General features: G+C 49.2%; 2 protein-coding genes and 1 non-coding gene across 5 annotated transcripts in view; 1 reads left to right on the forward strand and 2 right to left on the reverse strand.

The window, feature by feature from the left end:
- Positions 1–2,273: 2,273 nt before the first annotated feature.
- Positions 2,274–2,405, reverse strand: LOC116071788. Its single transcript, XR_004111153.1, has one exon. It is a non-coding gene; the product is annotated as a small nucleolar RNA SNORA17 (small nucleolar RNA).
- A 3,723-nt stretch (positions 2,406–6,128) lies between these two features.
- Asl (argininosuccinate lyase) lies at positions 6,129–19,479 on the reverse strand. Of its 2 annotated transcripts, XM_031338103.1 has the most exons (18): positions 19,406–19,479; positions 18,629–18,949; positions 18,378–18,473; positions 13,240–13,434; positions 12,422–12,505; positions 12,156–12,212; positions 11,923–12,020; positions 11,216–11,293; positions 11,013–11,090; positions 9,688–9,740; positions 8,770–8,832; positions 8,192–8,306; positions 7,963–8,047; positions 7,788–7,847; positions 7,448–7,531; positions 6,679–6,759; positions 6,492–6,598; positions 6,129–6,326 (listed from the first exon to the last, which is right to left on the reverse strand). In XM_031338103.1, the coding sequence occupies exons 3-18, from the start codon at positions 18,387–18,389 to the stop codon at positions 6,182–6,184; spliced, it is 1,395 nt and encodes a 464-aa protein (XP_031193963.1). In that variant the 5' UTR covers positions 18,390–18,473; positions 18,629–18,949; positions 19,406–19,479; the 3' UTR covers positions 6,129–6,181. The 2 variants fall into 2 exon arrangements, with proteins under 2 accessions (XP_031193963.1, XP_031193964.1); XM_031338104.1 differs by lacking the exons at positions 12,156–12,212; positions 12,422–12,505.
- Crcp (CGRP receptor component) overlaps positions 16,777–19,992 on the forward strand; it is a 35,956-nt gene continuing 32,740 nt past the window's right edge. For both annotated transcript variants that reach the window (XM_031338107.1, XM_031338109.1), the window contains exon 1: positions 16,777–16,910. The gene's annotated coding sequence lies outside the window, so the exon portion shown is untranslated. The remainder of the gene's footprint in view (positions 16,911–19,992) is intronic.

The following is a 19,992-nucleotide window of genomic DNA, read 5'->3' on the forward strand; positions in this document are numbered from 1 at the left end:
GTAGACCAGGCTGGCCTCGAACTCAGAAATCCACCTGCCTCTGCCTCCCAAGTACTGGGATCAAAGGCATCAGCCACCACTGCCCACCAGGGTTTCTCTGTGTAGCCCTGGCTGTCCTGGAACTTGCTCTGTTAGACCAGGCTGGCTTCATACTCAGAGATCTGCCTGCCTCAGCCCCTGATCACCTTTCCTATCTCTTCCCAGATCCACCCCACCCATGTAGGAGCCAAAGAAGATGGAGTCTTTAAGGTCATTTTTAAAAAAGGGTCTCTTAGGATATTTCATCCTAATGAATCCTAAGTAGGATGTAAGATCCTACTTATTGTGGGCCTGGCAGAGCAATTGGTCCCCAAGGTTCATTGCTTGGATAGCTGTAGAGTACAGGCCTTTTGTATCTTTTCTTGGATGTCAGCTTCAAGCTGTAGTTTGTCAAACTTTAATTTTTCAAGTAAAAGGAAGAGAACGTAGGTTGGTATTTTTTTTCTTCTCAACTTACCATGAGTCCAGGCTAACTTGAAATTTATGGTTTTGATCTGTGGGAGGCTCAGCCCATGCAGCTCTTACCAGGCCTCGTTCTGCTCAGTTTCTCTAGACCATGAGTCAAGCTAAATTAGGACTGTTGGCTTCAATATTGGAATGAATTTAAGGACTAGCCAGTTTAGAAAGTAGAGTAGGAGATTTTTTTACATACATATGTACGTACATACATACATACATATGAAAGAGTTAAATTTAAAACTTGTGCTGGCTAATGAGAAAATTGCAGGTTTGAGAAAAACACAGTGGACCTAGATCAAATATGTCCAAATAAGCCTGGGCAAAAATAAACAAGCTGTTAAGACATTCTGGGAACTAACAGGCCAAAAAGATATAGAAGAAGGTCAAGATGCTCTGTTGACTCAGATTAACACCAACTTTAAAAATTTTCCACTCTGTTCTACACGTAATAGTTAATATTTGAACTAGCCAATCATGTATGGCCACACTGATTTCTTTGTTCACCCAGACCTTTTCCCCATATAAACCCCTAATTTTTGAGCCTCGTAGTTGGCTCCACTATCTCCTGCGTGAGATAGGTGTGGTGCCGAACCGGAGCGCCCCAAAATTAAAACTACCTCTTGTAATTACATCAAGACGGTTTCTCGTGATTCCTTGGGTGCACGTCCTCCCGAGATTTGAGTGGGGGTCTCCCCCAGGGGTCTTTCACATACATACATACATACAGTCAAAATCCAGGAATCACCACACATCCATACGAACACTGATCTCAGTTGAGCAAGAATAGGTTATTGAATGCACACCCCAAGACTGATTGATCAGGAGAACAGAAAGGACTGGGGAAGCTAATTTTGTGGTACCAGTCTCAGGGCAGACTTTTTATAGAAAAAAAAACCAGGTTCAGCAAAAGTTTAAAAGGCAAGGTAAGGAAGTGGTACAACACTTTGGCTTCCTAGACAAGAGTATTGTCAGCTAAACTTTAGGCTGATTGGTCCTGAGTGAGGTAAGAGGGGTGGCAGGCAGACAGGTGGTGAACAAGAATCTCAGAACGTTGAGATAACAGAGCATGAGTATTATAATCATAACTTTTTGGTTTATTAGTAGCATTCTTTAATGTCAGCCGTGGATAATTGCTTCTGGGAAGTGGAGTCTGAGAACCTGAACTGTTTTGTTTGTTTGTTTTGTTTTTTTCGAGACAGGGTTTCTCTGTGTAGCCTTGGCTGTCCTGGAACTCACTCTGGAGACCAGGCTGGCCTCGAACTCAGAAATCCGCCTGCCTCTGCCTCCCCAGTGCTGGGATTAAAGGCGTGCGCCACCACTGCCCAAGAACCTGAACTTAGTTTCAGTTTATGAGCAAAATGAAAACTGAGTACAAGCCAGGCAGTGGTGGTAACCAGGGTCTCTGAGTGTCTGGGGTTGTCTCAGGAGTGGCCTCAGAATGTTATACACCACTTGTGCATTATGGTGCCAAGCAGGGGTCATATTGGACATGATCTGCCCCCTGAGGCCTGGGCAGTGCCAGACTGGTGGTCATCTCAGGACAGCCCCCTGTTTAGGACACCATGGCATCAGTCTGGTGGTTATCTAAGACTTGCTCCTAGCCTAGCCTGCCCAAGTGGTCCCGGGCTAGGGTCATCTGTCTTGGCTCACTCCCACCCAGGATCAGCCGTCCCAGTGGGGTCCTTCCAGTCTCCAGTTTGTTTCATATTCTGGGAAGCTGTGTGGACCTGCCTGGTGCTGGACTGCTGGTCATCTCAGGCTTGCTTTCTTCAGGGAACGTTAGGCTACTAATCATCCAAATGTTCACAGATGAGAACACTGAGCGTAGACATAGCTTCTCTGCTTTCTGCCTCCCACTGATGCACATTCGATGCAGCAGCCACACCTGCAATGCCTCTAGGGACAGGAGACAATCCACTCTTGAACCTTGGGTAGGAACATCAACTGTGGTTATTGAAGTGGAGTACATGTTGCAGTAAAGTGAGCAGCTCTTCGAAGTGAAGTAGATGTTTGAAGGTAGAGAACGGTCATGTAAGGACAGATGGCAAACGATTCAAAGCGTTTGTAGTTCAAGGTCTGGTAAAAAAAATCTGCAGGGTGGGCAAAGCTGTGGGAAATCACTGGAGACTGGACAGGAAGAGAAAAGTCGCCTAGGAAGGAACCAAGGATGCCGAGCAGGAGGGATGGCTCAGCAATTAAGAGGGCTCGATGCAGCTGGGTGGTGATGGCTGTAGACCTTTAATCCCAGCACTCGGGAGGCAGAGACAAGCAGCTGTGGGTTTGAGGACAGCCAGGGCTACACAGAAAAACCCTGTCTGGGGGCGGTGGGGAAGGGCGGGAGAGAAGAGAACTTAATGCTCTTTCAGAGGACTCCAGCTTGGTTCTCAGTACGTAGGTCAGGTGGCTCGCAACTGCATGTAACTCCAGCTACAAGGGGATCAGATGTCCTTTTCTGGCTTCAGTTGGAACATGCACATGTGTGGCACACACATGAACACAAACTCTTATACATAAACTAAAATAAATCTTTTTGTTGTTGTTTATTTGGAGACAGGGTTTCTCTGTGTAGCCCTGGCTGTCCTGGAACTCACTCTGTAGACCAGGCTGGCCTTGAACTCAGAGATCCACCTGCCTCTGCCTCCCAAGTGCTGGGATTAAAGGCGAGTGCCACCACCACCTGGCATCTTTTATTTTTAAAGGATTCAGTATAATGGGGTTCACATACAAGAAAGTCCTGTGTTCCATTATCCATAAATCAGGTGTGGTAGTGCATACCTATGATCTATGTGCTTGGGAGAGGGAGACAAGAGGATCAAGGTCAGGAGTTCAAGGTCATTTTGAAGTGAAAGGCCAGCCTCAGCTACAGGAGACGTTGCCTCAAAAAAAAAAAAAAAATGCGGCCGGGCAGTGGTGGTGCACGCCTTTAATCCCAGCACTGGGGAGGCAGAGGCAGGTGGATCTCTGAGTTCGAGGCCAGCCTGGTCTACAGAGTGAGTTCCAGGACAGCCAGGGCTATACAGAGAAACCCTGTCTCTAAACCCCCCCCCTAAAAAAGTTACCCACATCTTGGTAAGAAATGCTAATTAATATACTAGGAATGTTGTTTATCTAGGTGACCTAAGTCTTATTTATTATAAAATATTTTTTAGATTTATTTTAGTTTGGATGTTTTTCCTGTATGTATGTATGTGCATCATACATGTGCCTTGTGCAGGTAGAGGTTAAAGCAGGATATTGGATCCCCTGACACTGGAGTTACAGGTGGTTGGGAGCCACTGAGTGGGTGGTGGGTACCGAATCCAGGTCCTCCGTGACAAGTGCTCTTAAGTGCTGAACCCTCTTTCTAACACCCTTAGTACTTTTAAAAACAGATGTGTTTTTATTTACAAGAGTGTGCGTGAATAGACAGCATGTGTGTGTGCCCACGGTGACCAGATGAGGGAGTTGGATCCCCTAGAATTGGAGTTGTGAACTGGGATGTGGATTCTGGGAACAGAACGTGGGTCTTCTGGAAGAGCAGTCAGTGCTCTTAACCACTGGGCCATTAACAAATCAACCTCCGGGTGGTGGTGGCACACACCTTTAATCCCGGTACTTGGGAGGCAGAGGCAGGTGGATTTCTGAGTTCGAGGCCAGCCTGGTCTACAGAGTGAGTTCCAGGACAGCCAGGGCTATACAGAGAAACCCTGTCTCGAAAACAAACAAACAAAGTAACCAACCAACCCTTTTTGTTTGTGTGTGTTGAGCTGCTGAATTACATGCCTGGGAGTGTTCATATTGTGACATGCTTGTGAGGTTAAAGGACAACTTGTGAGGACTGGTAATTGGTCATCTCCTGGGATTACTCTCAGGTCATCGGGCTTAATGGACCTTTCTGGCCTACTTTTGGTACTGTCTTGTTTGAAGGGTTCAGCTGGAAGAAGAGCAGGTGTTCCGCTCACCCACCAGCAGCACACAAACCTACACACCTATGATCCTAGGACCAGGCAGGTGTAAATAGGAAGGTCAGGAGCTCAAGGTCATTCTTAACTACTTAGTGAGCTCAGGGTCAGCTTGGGCTCTATGAAGCTCTGCCTCAAAGCCCTCACAGACACATTCCACAGAACAACAAAACTGTCCACAGCACTGCTTGTAGCTCTAGTTCATACTTCGCCACCGAGTCAGGCTCATACCATACACATAGACACTGTGTTTTACCAGTTTGCTTCCCCAGGAATGCCTGAAAGGTTGCTTTCTGTGATGTTATAGACAAGGCTATAGTGAAGGTCCCCGAACCTGTTCCACGTGTTCCTAAAAATGGATCATTCTTCCACCCTGAATGATCAGTCTGCCTCCAATGGCAAGCGAGGGTTTTCCTCTCCATCCTCCTTTCTCACTTTTGCTGATCTATGTCAGGTGGACACTGGTGGTGCCCCACTGGAATTGTATTGTATTTTTATAATACAATGTGTTTTACTGAGAAAGGATCTCATGAAGCCCTTGTGATGTTGTTTTTGATTTTTTGGTGGTTTTTTTGGTTTTTCGAGACAGGGTTTCTCTGTGTAGCTCTGGCTGTCCTGGAATTCACTCTGTGGACCAGGCTGGCTTCGAACTCAGAAATCCACCTGCCTCTGCCTCCCAAGCGCTGGGATTAAAGGCATGTGTCACCACTGCCAGGCTGTGATGCTGTTTTTAAAAGTTTTTTTTTTTTTTTTTTTTTTTTTTGAGGTAAGGTTTCTCTGGATAGCCCTGGCTATCCTGAAACTCCCTCTATAGACCAGGCTGGCCTAAAACTCAAGATTTGCCTACCTGTGACTCCTGAATGTTGGGATTAAAGGAGTGTGCCACCATAGCCCGGGTCAAAAAAGATTTTTTTTTTTTAAGACAGGGTTCCTGCCCTGGCTATCCTGGAACTCACTCTGTAGACCAGGCTGGCCTAGAACTCAGAAATCTGCCTGCCTCTGCCTCCCAAGTGCTGGGATTAAAGGCGTGTGCCACCACTACCCGGCAAGATTAATTTTAAAAAATGATGTGTACGTGGTGAGGAGTGTGTGATGGGCATGAGTGTAGTACCCATGGAAGCCAGAAGAGGGCACCAGATCCCCCCCAGAGCTGGAGTTCCCAGAGGTTTGTGAGCCTCCTTATGTGAGTGCTGGGAACCTAATTCAGGTTCTTTGCAAGAGTAAGCGCTGACTGAAGCATCTCTCCAACATCCCTTCATGATGTTTTAAGTTTATGATTTTGTGTTGACCTCGCATTCATGGCTATGCTGCTTGCATGGAGTCTCTGGGATTTAAGGTTTATTGGTTTTGTTTTGTTGTTTTTTCGAGACATGGCTTCTCTGTGTAGCTCTGGCTGTCCTGGAACTCACTCTGTAGACCAGGCTGGCCTCGAACTCAGAAATCGGCCTGCCTCTGCCTCTGCCTCCCAAGTGCTGAGATTAAAGGCGTGTGCCACCACCACCCTGTGTGACTTAAGGTGTAGGAGGAAATGACTCTCGTTCTGATCTCGGTCTCTCTTAGCACTGGCATTCCGTTTTTGTTGTTGTTGTTGGTTTTGTTTTTTTCAATTCCCTTCATGGATCCCACTGGCCAGCTCACCAAATCCCCAAGCCCATTCAAGGGGACGACGGGCAGCAGCAAATGCTTATGGCGGTTTCCTCAGAGCTCTGCTTTATTGGGGAGCAGCTTTGGGTGGGTGGAATCTAGGACTCCTGGGCCTGCAGCAGATCCCGCACCTGTCTGATCTGCCATTCGATGCTGGATAGCGCCGTGCCACCCAAGGCACTGTACTGTTCCACGCTGTGTTTGTAGTCCCACACTTGACTCACATCACTTGAGAACAGGGGACTGGGGGAGAAGGAGGATGGGGTCAGAGTATCCAGGGCATCCCGGCCTGCAGCTGTCCAGGATCAGCTTCCAGGACGTAGCACAGCATGGAGGTGTGGATAGATACGGGGTTGGAAGCGAGGAGCGGTAAGGGGCAGGGGCAGGTGAGCGGGAGGGTCACCACACCTGATGGTCTGCAGCTCCTGTAGCGTCAGCAGGTTGAGAGCCACTCCTCTAGTCTCTGCCATGAACACAGCTCTCCCTGACGCCTCATGGGCCTGGCGGAATGGCATCTATATACATGGGCAAAGGGTGGTCAGGGGCTTGTTTTCTCCTGGGACATGAGTGCCCAGCTTTGGGGACTCACGCTCACCCCTTTGCGGACCAGGTAGTAGGCAAGGTCGGTGGCCAGCATGTCAGGGCTGAGTGCCTGTTTCATGTTCTCATGATGAATCTGGAGGCGTAAGACCAGCAGAAAGTGAGCTTCGGGACCCCCTGGAGCCCACTCTACTGTGTCCTCAGCAACTGAGTTAGGCTTCAACCCAAGCCCACCCCCACGAGCCATCCACTCTCCGCTCGAACATTTTCATTATTAGGTTTTTTTTTTTTTTGTCTTTTGAGATAGGGCTAAGACTCAGCCAGGTGGCGGTGGCTGAGGTGCATGCCTTTAATCCCAGCACTTGGGAGGCAGAGGCAGGTAAATGGATCTCTTGAGTTTGAGGCCAACCTGGTGTACAGAGTGAGTTCCAGGACACCCAGGGCTAAACAGAGAAACCCTGTCTCAGAAAACAAACCAAGGCCGGGCAGTGGTGGTGCACGCCTTTAATCCCAGCACTTGGGAGGCAGAGGCAGGCGGATTTCTGAGTTCGAGGCCAGCCTGGTCTACAGAGTGAGTTCCAGGACAGCCAGGGCTACACAGAGAAACCCCATCTCGAAAAAAACCAAAAAACCAAAAAAGAAAACAAACCAAAACAGAAAACCTACTCTAGCCCAAACCTGTGGTTTTGGTATCTAACCCATCCTATCCCTCTTCCTCCCAGGTTTGCCCTCCCCCTCCCAGGTCTTCTAGCCTCACCCTCTCCCCCGAAAATCCCCGGTCTGGGCCTAGTGGGGGAGACGTAGGTGAAGAAGGTTCGTCTTGCCTGCAATGTAGAGATGACTCCGGTGGCCACTTGGAGGACAGCCGTCATGGTGTCAGACACTTCAAACACAGCTTCCTTGTCTTCCTGGGAGGGGTGTGGCAGGTAAGGGACCCACAGCCCCACCCTTCACCCAAGCCTCGTTCCTTGTTCCACTGGGCACCCTCTGCATCAATCCCTGCTACTTAAGTAGAGGCAGGGTACTTCTGAGGGTGGTCACAGACTGTGTGCCCAGGACAGGAGGGAGCCATTCTCAGGGTCTCTGTCTGGCTATACCAGAACTCTGAGAAGTATTTATGTGGTCCAGGCCAGAGGATCCCCTATGACACTCCCAGCTTCAAACCTGTAAGTCCTTGTTGTAGGTGCTTGGAAGTCCCTTGAGGGTCATCAGGAGTCCAGCACACTGCAGGGAGAGTGGCACTGAGCAACTGGGACATCAGAGTCAGACATGAAGTCCCCTAAGGACTCACGATTGGGTCTGTCTGGAAGCCTTGCCCCCCCATCTCTGCCCAGCTCACTCGTCCAAACACCCGGCCCGCCTTGCTCCGGATCAGCTCCAGGCTGTCTGGGTTTTTCTTCTGGGGCATCAAGCTGCTTCCGGTGCTGGGGGGACAGAGGTGTTAGAACTGATGGGTCTGCATATGCATGGCTGGCCTGCTGGTAGAGGCATTGGGCAGGTCTGGCAAAGGCTGTGGTGCAACAGGACGGGAGGGAATGGTTCTGGTTGGTAGAGGGTGTGGACCTTACCTGTAGGCATCTGAGAGCTGCACAAAGTTGAATTCCTTGGTACCATAGAGAATCAGGTCCTCTGCCATCCTGCTGAGGTGGGTCATGCACAGAGAAGCCCAAAACAGGAACTCAGCTGGAAGGGACAACAGGCCTTTTAATTTACTCTCTGTGCGTTCACTCAGAGATGGCCAAAGGACAACTCGCAGGAGTCAGATCTCTCTGTCCACCATTTGGGGCTCAGGGTATCAAACTCAGGTTCAGCACGCTCGGTCGTATGCGCTTTTTTATGCACTGAGTAATCTAGCTTTTATGCACTGAGTAATCTAGCTGGCCCTTTGTGTTGGTAGTACTTATTTTGGCTTTGTTCCTTTGTTTGTGACAAGGTCTTCTATAGCTTAGGCTGGCCACAAATTAATTAGCAGAGGATGTCCGTCAATCACTGATATTTCTGCCTCTATTTCCCAAGTGCTGGGACGATGGGTGTGCACCATTATACCCAGCTCATGCAGAGGGGATCGAACCCAGAGCTTCCCACTCACTAAGCGAGCACACTCCTATCTGATGTACATCCCCAGCCCTAGACTCTGAGGTCTTACCCACGAAGTCTCTCTCGCTGGTGGCATCCATGCTGTTGATTGTGATGGCCCCAAAGTTCAGTTCTGGAGATGAGGGGGGTGGGGGGGGAAAAACAGCTAAATTGAAAGGCAAGACGTGCCCACATCTGGATGCCCAGCCTCACCCTTGACCCTTTCTTGGAAATGGGAATGGAAGAGGGGTATGAGAAGGGGATAGGTCTCTTTACAGATTTTACGGGGATGGAAGGAGGTGTAACTATTCCCAGCAATAGGTACTCCTGACATAGGCAACTCCATTACTCTCAATACCCATAGGCAAGATATGAGGGCCTCTGCCCTCCCATTGTGGGAGGTGCTGAGGTTCTTGGTGCTCATGGATAAGCATGGAACGGGGGAGGAGCCAGAAATGCTACATAGAAGGCTAGACTGCAAAGGGAGGGATATCTAACCTGTTTCGTGCCCAGAAGCCTGGGAATGGATGTAGTTAATTATCTGGTGATTTTTGCACTGTGATAGCTGAGACCACAACAGATCCTCCCCCAGACCCTAATCAGGAGCTTGTCAATCTGTAGTACCCACCTTTACGGCAGCTGTCACATGTACTTTACAAAGAGTTTCAATGTCATCATGTTTTAAGTTTCATTGTGCATATAGGATTGAGTTACTACTTATCACCAGGAAAAAATTCACCAAATTGTGCTGTGTTTAAATACGCCTAAAATAAACTACGGGGCCAGACTCCTGAAGTCTGCACCATCACCGGCTACTGAGTCACGTTGAACCCACAACCCTGTGTATTTGACATTCCTGGGTCCTCTAGTGTTTATCTGTAGGCTTGAGTTCTCCATGCCTCTCACATACATGTCATCTTGTGTGTCTTTGAGACCAACAGAAGCTAAGAGTGACAGTCTCCAGAGAAGGATGAGCAAGGTGTCTCACCTACACGGAGTAGCTCCCGGTTCACACCCAGCGGGTTGCCTGCAATGGCCCCACTGTAGAGACAAGGGTTCACAGAGATTGAGGTTCTGGGTACCTTACACATGCAACACCTGGAAGCAAGCCTTAGTTACTCAGCCCCTTCCTGGCCTGGCCACCTTAAGGCCCAGAAGAGTTTCACCACACAGCGAACATGGTGCGAGATGGGAAGCTGGCTGGGGTTTCAGCGTTTTTCTTGTTTGGCTATCCCCAGGTTAGAGATCTGAAAGGCAGAGCAAGGTCTAGTTCTTTTGTATTAAAAATACTGTGTGTATGTGTGTGTATGCGTTGTTGTCTGTATGTGAACCATGTGCATTTAGGCATCCACAGAGGCCAGAAGAGGACCTCAGAGCCCCTGGAACTGAGGTGAGAGGTAGTGTGCGAGCACCCAATGTGAGCACCAGGAACTGAACCGGACCTTCTGTGAAAGCAGCTCTCCAGCCTTTACAGTTTTGTTTTATTTTTAAAGACTTATTTTTATTATTCTTACTATGTGTGTATGCATATGTGAATTTATGTCACATGTGTGCAGTGCCCATAGAGGGCAGAAGGGGGCACTGGAGTTCCTGGAGCTAAAGTTACAGGTGGGTTATATTCCGTGCAGAGTGGATGCGGGAACTGAACTTTAGTCATCTGGAAGAGCAGCAAGCACTCTTAACCACTGAGCCATCTTTCCAGCCCACCCCAAAGTTTTCTTTTTTTAAAAGATTTATTTATTTTATGTATATGAGCACACTGTAGCCATCTTCAGACACTGCAGAAGAGGACATCAGATCCCATTACAGATAGTTGTGAGCCACCATGTGGTTGCTGGGAATTGAACTCAGGACCTCTGGAAGAGCAATCAGTGCTCTTAACCGCTGAGCCATCTCTCCAGCCCCTAAAGTTTTCAATTAGCATGTATATTATACATATCTGATTTCATTATGCATTTTCATACACGTGTAGACTGTATTTTAATCATATTCACTCCTCCATTACCCTCTCTTGTCCTCCTACTACCCTGATGATTCCTTCTTTTTCTCAACTCCTACATTTCATGTCTTTGTTGTTGACCCAGTGAGTTTCACTAGGGTTGCTAATAGGCGCACGCATGAGTGGTTACCAATAGGAGCACGGGCAACTTAACCAATGAAGAAATGTCCCTCCCCTAGCAGCCACAACTGTCTATATATAGACCCCGAGGAAGGGGCAGGATTTCACAGGCCCCTCCCTCTAAACACCACGCTTTCCTCAGTCTTGTTGCCCTGGTAGCCATAGGCCCTCAGCTTCCATAAGGACTGCCTTACCTCCCCAGGGGCAGGACATTGATCCGCTTCTGCACCTCCAGCAGTCTCTCTGAATCTCGTGTCAGCGCAACAGCGTGACTGTGGGGAAATAGGAAATAGGTATGGATGGTTGGCGGAAGGACAGCAGGGAGCCTCCCCTTCCATCAAAAGCTCAGGGTTGCTTCCTAACAAAGCCCCACCCCCCTCTGCTCCGCACAGCTCACCTCAGGATCCAGTGGCTCCAGCGGATGGGCTGAGCTCTCTGCAAGTGTGTGTACCCTGGGAAGAGGACATCACGTTCCCTGTAGTAGGTGAAGAAGCAGGAGACCTGAGGGATTGGGGTCTTCTGGCAGGGACAGATTTAGCTTGCTTAGGACACCTGGAACGCTACAGGGTAGGCTCTTTTAAGGCGTGGTAAGTATGAACTTGTGGTGCTCCACCTATAAAAAGGGAGCAGATGCTCACCAGTGACAAAACCGAAAGTAAGTCAGTGGGCTCAAAGACAAAACCAGGAAGGGCATGACAGCTGAGGGTCTGTGGTCCCAGTGCTGGGGAGGTTGAGGCAGGAGGACTGTCATAAGATTGAGACTAGCGCCGGGCGGTGGTGGCGCACGCCTTTAATCCCAGCACTTGGGAGGCAGAGGCAGGCAGATTTCTGAGTTCGAGGATTACGTTCTTCCTCCCCGCTGTTCATATATGCAGTTCTGCCCTAGTTGGGTGTGGACTCTGGTCTCAGGAAGAGCTAGAGTATACAGACTGGGGAAGACTAGGGAAGACCAGGCGCCTATCTGCTATGCAGCCCTGGGGGAACCATCACCCATGCTGTGTGCAGACCTCCTGCCATGGCTGGTTTGCGGCTACCCACACTCATTCCTTGTTTCGATCCCCTCCAAGGAGAAAATCCCCATGGCAGTATCCTTGGGAGACTTACGCCTCTGCCCGGTCTACCATGGTTTCGATGAGCACCCGGAGGAAGGTGGAGAGTCTTGAGCAGGTCTGCCTCATCCACAGCCTGAGGTCGGTGACCACCTGTGGAGAGGAGAAGGCGGAATTCAGGGAGTAACATTGGCTGCTTCCCTAGAGAACCATGACTGCAGCCTCTAGAACCTCCTGGGTTCCCACGGTTAAAAGGTTCATAGAAGAGGGCAGAAGGGACTGGGACACCTGGTCGTTGCGACTTCGTCCTGTGTGTAGCTTCCCCGCAGTGTCACCAATGAGTTCCTAGAGTGAAGAGGCGTGAGGTTAGGAACCCCCCTCCACATTGCTCAAGTGCTGACACTTGAATCCAGGTAGGGGTCCTTGCCAACCCTGTGGCTCTCCTTTCCTATGCCAGCGACCCCCCCCCATCCTTCCCAAGTCTCTTGCCATTTCTAATCTGTCAAGAATGCCTAGTGACAGAGAGACCAATTATGAAGAAGGGTATGTCATACCTTCAGGCGCCGCTCATTGGCTGTGTGGATGTCTTCATCATTAGGGTGTAATCTGAAGGTGCCTTGGCCCCACTCTTCAGCTACCTGAAGAAGGTAGCAGCAACCCAGGGTATCAGGTTGATTAGACATCAGGAGCCAGGAGTTTCCCTGCCTTGGTCCTGGTTCCACCATGGTTAATTCCCTTGTATGGAAGCTGATCCACAGAATACTTCCCCATCCCTGAGGGATGATCTCAGACCCAGTCCACCTTGGTCATGAGCAATGAGGAGTCATTGAAAGACACAGTTGGGAAGAGGGTCGGGTAGGGTGGTGTTAAGAGCACTGGCTGTTTATTTCAGATGATCCGGGTTCAATTCCCAGCACCCACATCGCAGATCACAGCTGTCTGTAACTCCAGTTCTAGGGTATCCAACATCCTTAGATATACATACATTCAGGCAAAACACCAATGTATATGTAATAAAAACAAATAAATAAATAAAAAGGATAGAGGTGGTAACTATAGCACCAGCCGTCTGAGGAAATAAGTATAGTAACCATCTACTTATTACAAGATCACACAACAAACCTGGAATTCTACAGCTTATGCCTCTGGATATGAGAGTCGGGACAAGGCTCAGTGATAGAACACTTGCCTAGAATCTCCGAATGACGGGCTGGAGGCGTGGCTCAGCATAGAACATTTACCCTGCATGCACATAGCCCTGGGTTCCAGCTCCAGCATCAGCAGGAGGGAATAAAGGTCTTAGGGATTTTGGCTAGGAGCCTGGGTTCCCAGGGGAATGGATATAGGGTGTGGCTTGTAACATGGAGACTACCTTGTCCAGGCCTTGCAGTATCTGCTGCAACTCGGCTTTGGTGAGAAGTCCCGCCTCCTCCAGGCCCCTGCTGTAGGCCTTGCTCCCCTGCACATCTACATTCCACAGATTCCGGTCATAGGAGATAGATGAGTTGAACTTGTCCATGATGGGGTCGACGGTGCCCACAAACCGGCCACCCCATAGCTTCCCACTCTGGCCAAGAGGACAGAACAAAACAGACTCTCAAAAGGGATCCTTGGGAGAATTAGCCAGAAAGGGCGGGAGGAGGGGGGTAAGGGTCGTTGGTGTAGGCATTAGACATTATTTTCACTGGACAAATAGGGCAACTGAAACTCTGAGGCTTGAGAACTTAGTGGACATGCAAGGGGATATGATAGACACAGAATTCAGGGTAATTGTTGTTGTTTTCTTTTGCTTTTGTTGTTTTTAAAGACAGGATTTCTCTTTGTAATGCTAGCTATCCTGGAACTCCATCTGTAGACCAGGCTGGCCTCTGAACTCACAGATCCGCCTGCCTCTGCCTTCAGAGTGGCGGGATTAAAGGCGTGCATCACCACCACGGTGTCCAGCCTCTATTTTTTTAATCATTGTTTTTCTAAAAACGACATTAGCTGATCCCCCACGTCCAGCCACCAGATAGCAGCGGGATAGATCGGAAAGGCATCTGTTTTGGAAAGAGAAGGACACAGGCCAGGATATGGACAGGTGGTAGGAAAGGATGCAGAACATACAGGAAACAGCTAGAAAATCGTGGTTAGGAACACTGGTGAGGGACATGGAGTGTTAATCGCTGGCAACATGTGTGCATATGCGTCTGTGTGTGTGTGTGTGTGTGTGTGTGTCTACAAAAGCCACAGGGTACATAAGGTTTCTGCCCCTTGGGTATACCATATAAATCCTTGAAGCCTCAGCTTTGTCTCTTTACAAAGCAAGGTTTATACCCACAAGATAGGCTTGTTATAAAGCTGTGGCCCTTTAATACGGTTCCCCCCGTGTGGTGACCGCCAGCCATAAAATTATTTTTGTTGCTACTTTACAACTGTAACTTTGCTGCTATGAATCATAATGTAAATATCTGTGTTTTCTTTTTTTTTTCTTTTTTTTAAAATCACTCCCTCTCACTCCGGTGTAATTACACTCCGGTGTAATTTACTGCAGCTGTCTTCAGACACACCAGAAGAGGGTGACCAATCTCATTACAGGTGGTTGTGAGCCACCATGTGGTTGCTGGGATCCGAACTCAGGACCTTCGGAACAGCAGTCAGTGCTCTTACCCGCTGAGCCGTCTCACCAGCCCAATATCTGTGTTTTCTTACACAACCCCTGTGAAAGTTCCACCCTCAGCTGGGTGGTGGTGGCGCACGCCTTTAATCCCAGCGCTTGGGAGGCAGAGGCAGGCAGATTTCTGAGTTCAAGGCCAGCCTGGTCTACAGAGTGAGTTCCAGGACAGCCAGGGCTACACAGAGAAACCCTGTCTTGAAAAACCAAAAACCAAAAACCAAAAAAAAAAAAAAAAAAAAAAAAAAAAGAAAAGAAAGAGAAAGTTCCACCCTCAAAGAGGTCATAACCCACAGATTGAGAACCACTGTTATAAGCACTTAGTTTGGTATCATTTGCAAAGCGAATACAAACTGAAGGAAGACTGTGGGTGTTCAGAGTTAGGGTGCGCGCTCTCTGTTTTCTCTGCTTTGTGTGTGTGTGTGTGTGTGTGCGCGCGCGCATACATACACAGAATGCTGTCGTCAGTGGTGTTTTCCTTAATTGCGCTCTACCGTATTATTTATTACTAATATTATTTTTGAGACAGGGTGTCTTAGTTAATATTCAAACCATCACACAGGGCCCCACTCTGTATCCTTGGCTAGCTTAGAACTCACTCTATAAATCAAGCTGGTCTGGAATTCATAGAGATCTCCACCTTCTGCCCCCGCCCGCCAAGTGCTGGGATTACAGTGTACCACCATGTTCTTAGAGATACCATTGCTCTCTGATCCTGAATTCATCAATTCAGCTGGGCTGGCTGGTCAACAGCTTCAACTTCTTTGACTCTGGGACCCAAATTCTGGTCCTTACCCTTGCAAAGCAAGCAGTTTACCAACACCACCTCCCGAGCCCTGAAGTGTATCAAGGGAGCATGCGCTTTGCTCTGGCTTCTGGCTATGAGCCCACCCCTCCTCAGTGCTCAACAGCCAGGAGGACTATGAACCACAGAAGCAGCCTCCAGCATCACCCCCAGCTCTGTGAGAGGTTCTACACCTGACCTTTGAAGGATCTCCTTCAACGCCCTCCCCTCCCCAACCCTGGGCCCCTGGGGCCCGGTGGATCAGGGCCAGACAGTCAGAATGGGGAGCAAGTCTGGAGCCTGTAGGGGAGGGCCCAGGAAGGATCCTGCCACTGCCTTCCTTTCCAGATTTTCGACCTCTGTGCCTGGTTTGTTGGTAATAACTCCTTAATAAGCAGGACAGCTGCCAGAACAATTAGTATCAGCCCACAGAATGGCTTAGGGCAAGCTGAGGTCATCTCCAGCCCAGACCACCATGTTCTAGGAGCAGAACTCTGAGCTCCAATTCCATCACAGGCTTCCAGACACACACACACACACACACACACACACACACACACACACACACACTCCCCTTGACCCCACCCACTCCCATATTTGGAATTTACCCTAGGGCTTTGTCTTGTGAAACACAGGTGCTCTACCACTGAGCCATATTCCAGTCCCTTAGTGGGGGATTCTAAGTCTTTTTTCTTTTTGTTTTTTCCGAGACAGGGTTTCTCTGTGTAGCCCTGGCTGTTCTGGAACTCACTCTGTAGACCAGGCTGGCCTTGAACTCAGAAATCTGCCTGCCTCTGCCTCCCAGGTGCTGGGACTAAAGGCGTGCGCTACCACTGCCCAGCCTAAGCTGGTGTTTTACCACTGAGCTACAACTCCAGCCATGTGTTTTGACTTGTGGAGAGAGGTTCAGGCTGACCTACAATGGCTAGGGACAAGTGTGAGCCACCACACTTAGCTCTGGAAAACTTTTGAAAGGATCTTGGCAGGTCAGAGTGAGGTGTCTCCAACTGGTCAGTAAGTGGGCAAGGACCAATGCAAATGGAGAGGGTCTCCCTGCAGGCTAGAAGCCTGGGAGAAAGGGGGAAAGGGCCCAGTAGAATGAGTAATATTCAATGTAAATGCACAAGAGAAGCATCAGAGTAGTTACTGTTAGCTGGGTGTAGTGGCACTCACACGTAATACCAGCATTAGGGAGGTAGACATAGGAAGATTAATAATTTGGGTTTTTTTTCTTTATTTGGTTTTTAAGACAGGGGTTCTCTGTGTAGCCCTGTCTGTCCTGGAACTCATTCTGTAGACCAGGCTGGACTTGACCTCATAGAGCTCCTCCTGCCTCTGCCTCCCAAGTGCTGGGTTTAGCGGCATGGGCCGCTGCAGGTGGTACTGCAATGACATCCTTTTATGAAGTGGACACTAACACCCCTACGTCACAAAGGAACTAAGAGGTCAAGGCTGACCCCGGTGTACAAATCACATCTGTTTGGCTCCAAAGTTCAGCCCTTGTTCCTACCCTCCACTTGACCCAGCAGCTAAGTAGATCAGGCCGTCCGTCGTGACTCAAATGACGTTAAATCTTTAATCGGAATGATGAGCTACGAGGAAGGAGGTGAGCTGCCCGCTAATGAAGACCAGAAGGGACTGCGTATGCAGGCATCCGCTTCCCTACAGCCACCATTCTCTAAGAGTTGAGAGTGATGACTCTGAGATCCATCCCTTACTGGTGAAGCCCAATAGTTGTCATTATTCCATTTACCAGATAAACCAACCGAGCCCACGGAAGCACACCTGTCACTGAAGCGGAAGACAAGCCAGGAATTCCTGGCCCAAAGGAGAGGACAGCAACACCCTGGAGGGAGGGGGTCACTGGGGCCAGGGAGAGGTCCCTACCTCCTGGCTGTTTCCGTACGACAGACCTCAACTTTAGGGACTCAACTTTTCCTATACATGGGAACAAATGAATGGGAGGAGAGTTATCCTAATAGGGTGGGGCCTGACAAGAGGATGCAGGGTGAAAAGCGAGCGGGAGCATAAGGAAGATGAGGCAGCTCACTGGGTAAAGACCCTTGCTGCTACAGGTTGTCCTCTGATCTCCACGTGTGTGCGAGCTCACATGTACGTACTCATGTGCAAACAAAAACAAACGTTAAATGCTAAAAGACAGTAAGTGGGAAGTTTTCATGTGGTGGAATCTGAACACTCCGTGGGGTGGACTCTGGAGAACTGTCAAGAAGTTTAAGGCTAGTCTGGGTAGAGGTGAATTTCAGTCTAGCCTGGGCTAAAATCAAGCCACTGTCTCGGAAAGAAAAACGGGCTGGAGAGGTGGCTCAGCCGTGAAGAGCACTGGCTTCTCTTCCAGAGGACCCAGGTTTGGTCCTCATCCACACGGTGGTTCCCAAACATCTGTAACTCCAGTTCCTTTAGATCCGCACCCTCTTCTGACCTCCACAGGGAGCAGCCACCCACGTGGCGCACAGACATCTATACATGCAGGCAAAAGAGCCATACAAATATAAATTTTAAAATAATTTTTTAAAAAGGGAAAACGCAGGGCTCAGTGGCTCACACCTGTAACCCCAGCACTTTGGGAGGCAGAAGCAGGGGGATCTCTGAGGTCGAGGCCAGCCTGATCTACAGAGCGAGTTTCCAGGATTACACATGGAAACCCTGTCTCAAACAAACAAGAGGGAGGCAGAGGCGGGATTTCTGAGTTCGAGGCCAGCCTGGTCTACAGAGTGAGTTCCAGGACAGCCAGGGCTACACGGGGGAACCCTGTCTCGAAAAACAAACAAACAAACAAACAAAAACTACAAAAAAAAAAAAAAAAAAAAAAAAAAAAAAGGGAAAACACCGACATAGTGGCCAATAGTGAGATCATTTCATAAGCCACTTGGCGGCGCTCGATGGGCAGATAACGACGCGGACATCCCTGCGTCTACCTAAAGCCAGTCTTTGGAAATGTGATCGGGAATTTCAGGATCACTGCCGGTCTGTGTGGCAGGAGATGGCCCCATACGCGGTTCAACCCGACCGGCTCCTCCCCTCTTCTTTGCAAGGTCCCCTCAGTCCTACACACCTCTGATGCCATGTTGGGCGGTTCCTCCTCCTCCTGGAGCTTCTGTCTTACGAATCAGGAAGACAAGACCAAACTGACCAACTCGGCTCGGGAGGTCTACGAAGCAGGGACAGAGTTGGGACACCTGCTCGGCTTGCGGGACGTGGGCAGCACTCAGCAAGCGCGCCACAGACTTCGCGTTCCCTCTTGTTAGTTCCCTCTGTCCCACGTCCCCTGGGACTAGTGGATCAAACTCTCAGGGACCAGGTTACCTTCTGGTCTCTACTGGCTTTTTCTGGTCCGGATGGCGTCTGCAGCCCCTCTGTCTTGTCCCCGCCTCGTGGAAGAGTAGAGCCAATTGGGAGAGGTGGGTGTGACTCATCAATCACGCTTATGGGCGGGACCAACGCTGGCTAAGCTACTAGCAGCAGGAAGAGGTGGTTTTCAGGGAGTCAGCACTAGCTGTACCGAGGTCCACGCACATAAAACCTTTACTGAGGTGAATACAGATGAGAGGCTTGTCATCCCAGCAGCACCAGGGAGGCTGAGGCAGGAATATTGCTGGAAGTTCCAGGCCTGGGTTGCAGATGAACCTGTTTCAAAACAATTTCAGCACTTGGGAGGCAGAGACAAGGGGTCTGCCAGTTCAAGGACAGCCTGGTCTACACAGTGAGTTCCAGGCCAACAGGACTTGGGAGTGAGACCTTGTCTCAAAATAGGGGGCAGAGGTAGGGCCACATGCTAAATCAGGTATGGTTTTGTATGCTGGTCATTCCAGTACTCCGGAGGCTGAGGCAAAAGGATTGTTGCAGGTTCCAGGCCCATAGAGAGACTACTAACAAAGCATGGTGGTATATGCCAGTAGTCTCAGCTTTTCGAAGATTAAGGTAGGAGGGTCAGAAGTTCTAGGTCATCCTGAGCTGCATAAGCCAGCTCAAGGTAGACTGGATTATGGACCCTATCTCCAATTACAAAAAAAAAAACAAAACCAACCAAACAAAAGGCCAGCAGTCAGGCTGTGGAAAGATAACTGCTAAATGCTAAGTTACCTGTGATAGCACATATCTGTGATCTCAGCAGTCAGGAGTCTGAGGTAGTAATGTCAAGAGTTTGAATCCAGGGCCTAGAGAAATGGCAAAAAGCCTCGAAAGTTTGGCAACCTGAGTTCGATGCCTGGAAATCATAGAGAAGGTCAGCTGTGGGGCTCATCTGTAGTCTCAATATTTCTACTCAAGATGGGCAAGAAGACTGGAGGAATGTTGGGGAGTTTGGGTGGGGGGGGAAGCCAGCTAGTTTGGAACTCGGAGCAGTGGCAAATACAAGAGAAGCCCTGCCTCAATAAGTGGAAAGGCAAGAATGGACTCCGAAGGGTTGTTCTCCAACCTCCACACATGTTCTGTGGCAAGTGATGCACACACTCCCCTCCCCCACCCTAAATAAATGACTAAAGAAAAGACAGGTCCAGTGAGATGCCTCAACGGGCAAAGGTGCTTATTGCCAAATCTTACAATCTGAGTTTGATCTCAGGACCCACATGGTGGAAAGAGAGAATGACTCCACCAAATCGTCCTCTAAACTCTATGCATACACAGGACACATACACATGTACACATGCTACATAAATGTACAAAGAAAA

This window comes from Mastomys coucha, unplaced genomic scaffold (genome assembly GCF_008632895.1).
Source record: "Mastomys coucha isolate ucsf_1 unplaced genomic scaffold, UCSF_Mcou_1 pScaffold22, whole genome shotgun sequence".
Lineage (NCBI taxonomy): Eukaryota > Metazoa > Chordata > Mammalia > Rodentia > Muridae > Mastomys > Mastomys coucha.

Coding starts and splice junctions, on each gene's coding strand:
- Asl (XM_031338103.1), bottom strand. Junction 8,048..8,191: donor CAGCTCTCAGATGCCTACAG/GTAAGGTCCACA, acceptor CTGTCCCCCCAG/CACCGGAAGCAGCTTGATGC. Junction 7,532..7,787: donor CCTACAACAAGGACTTACAG/GTTTGAAGCTGG, acceptor CACCCCTCCCAG/GAAGACAAGGAAGCTGTGTT.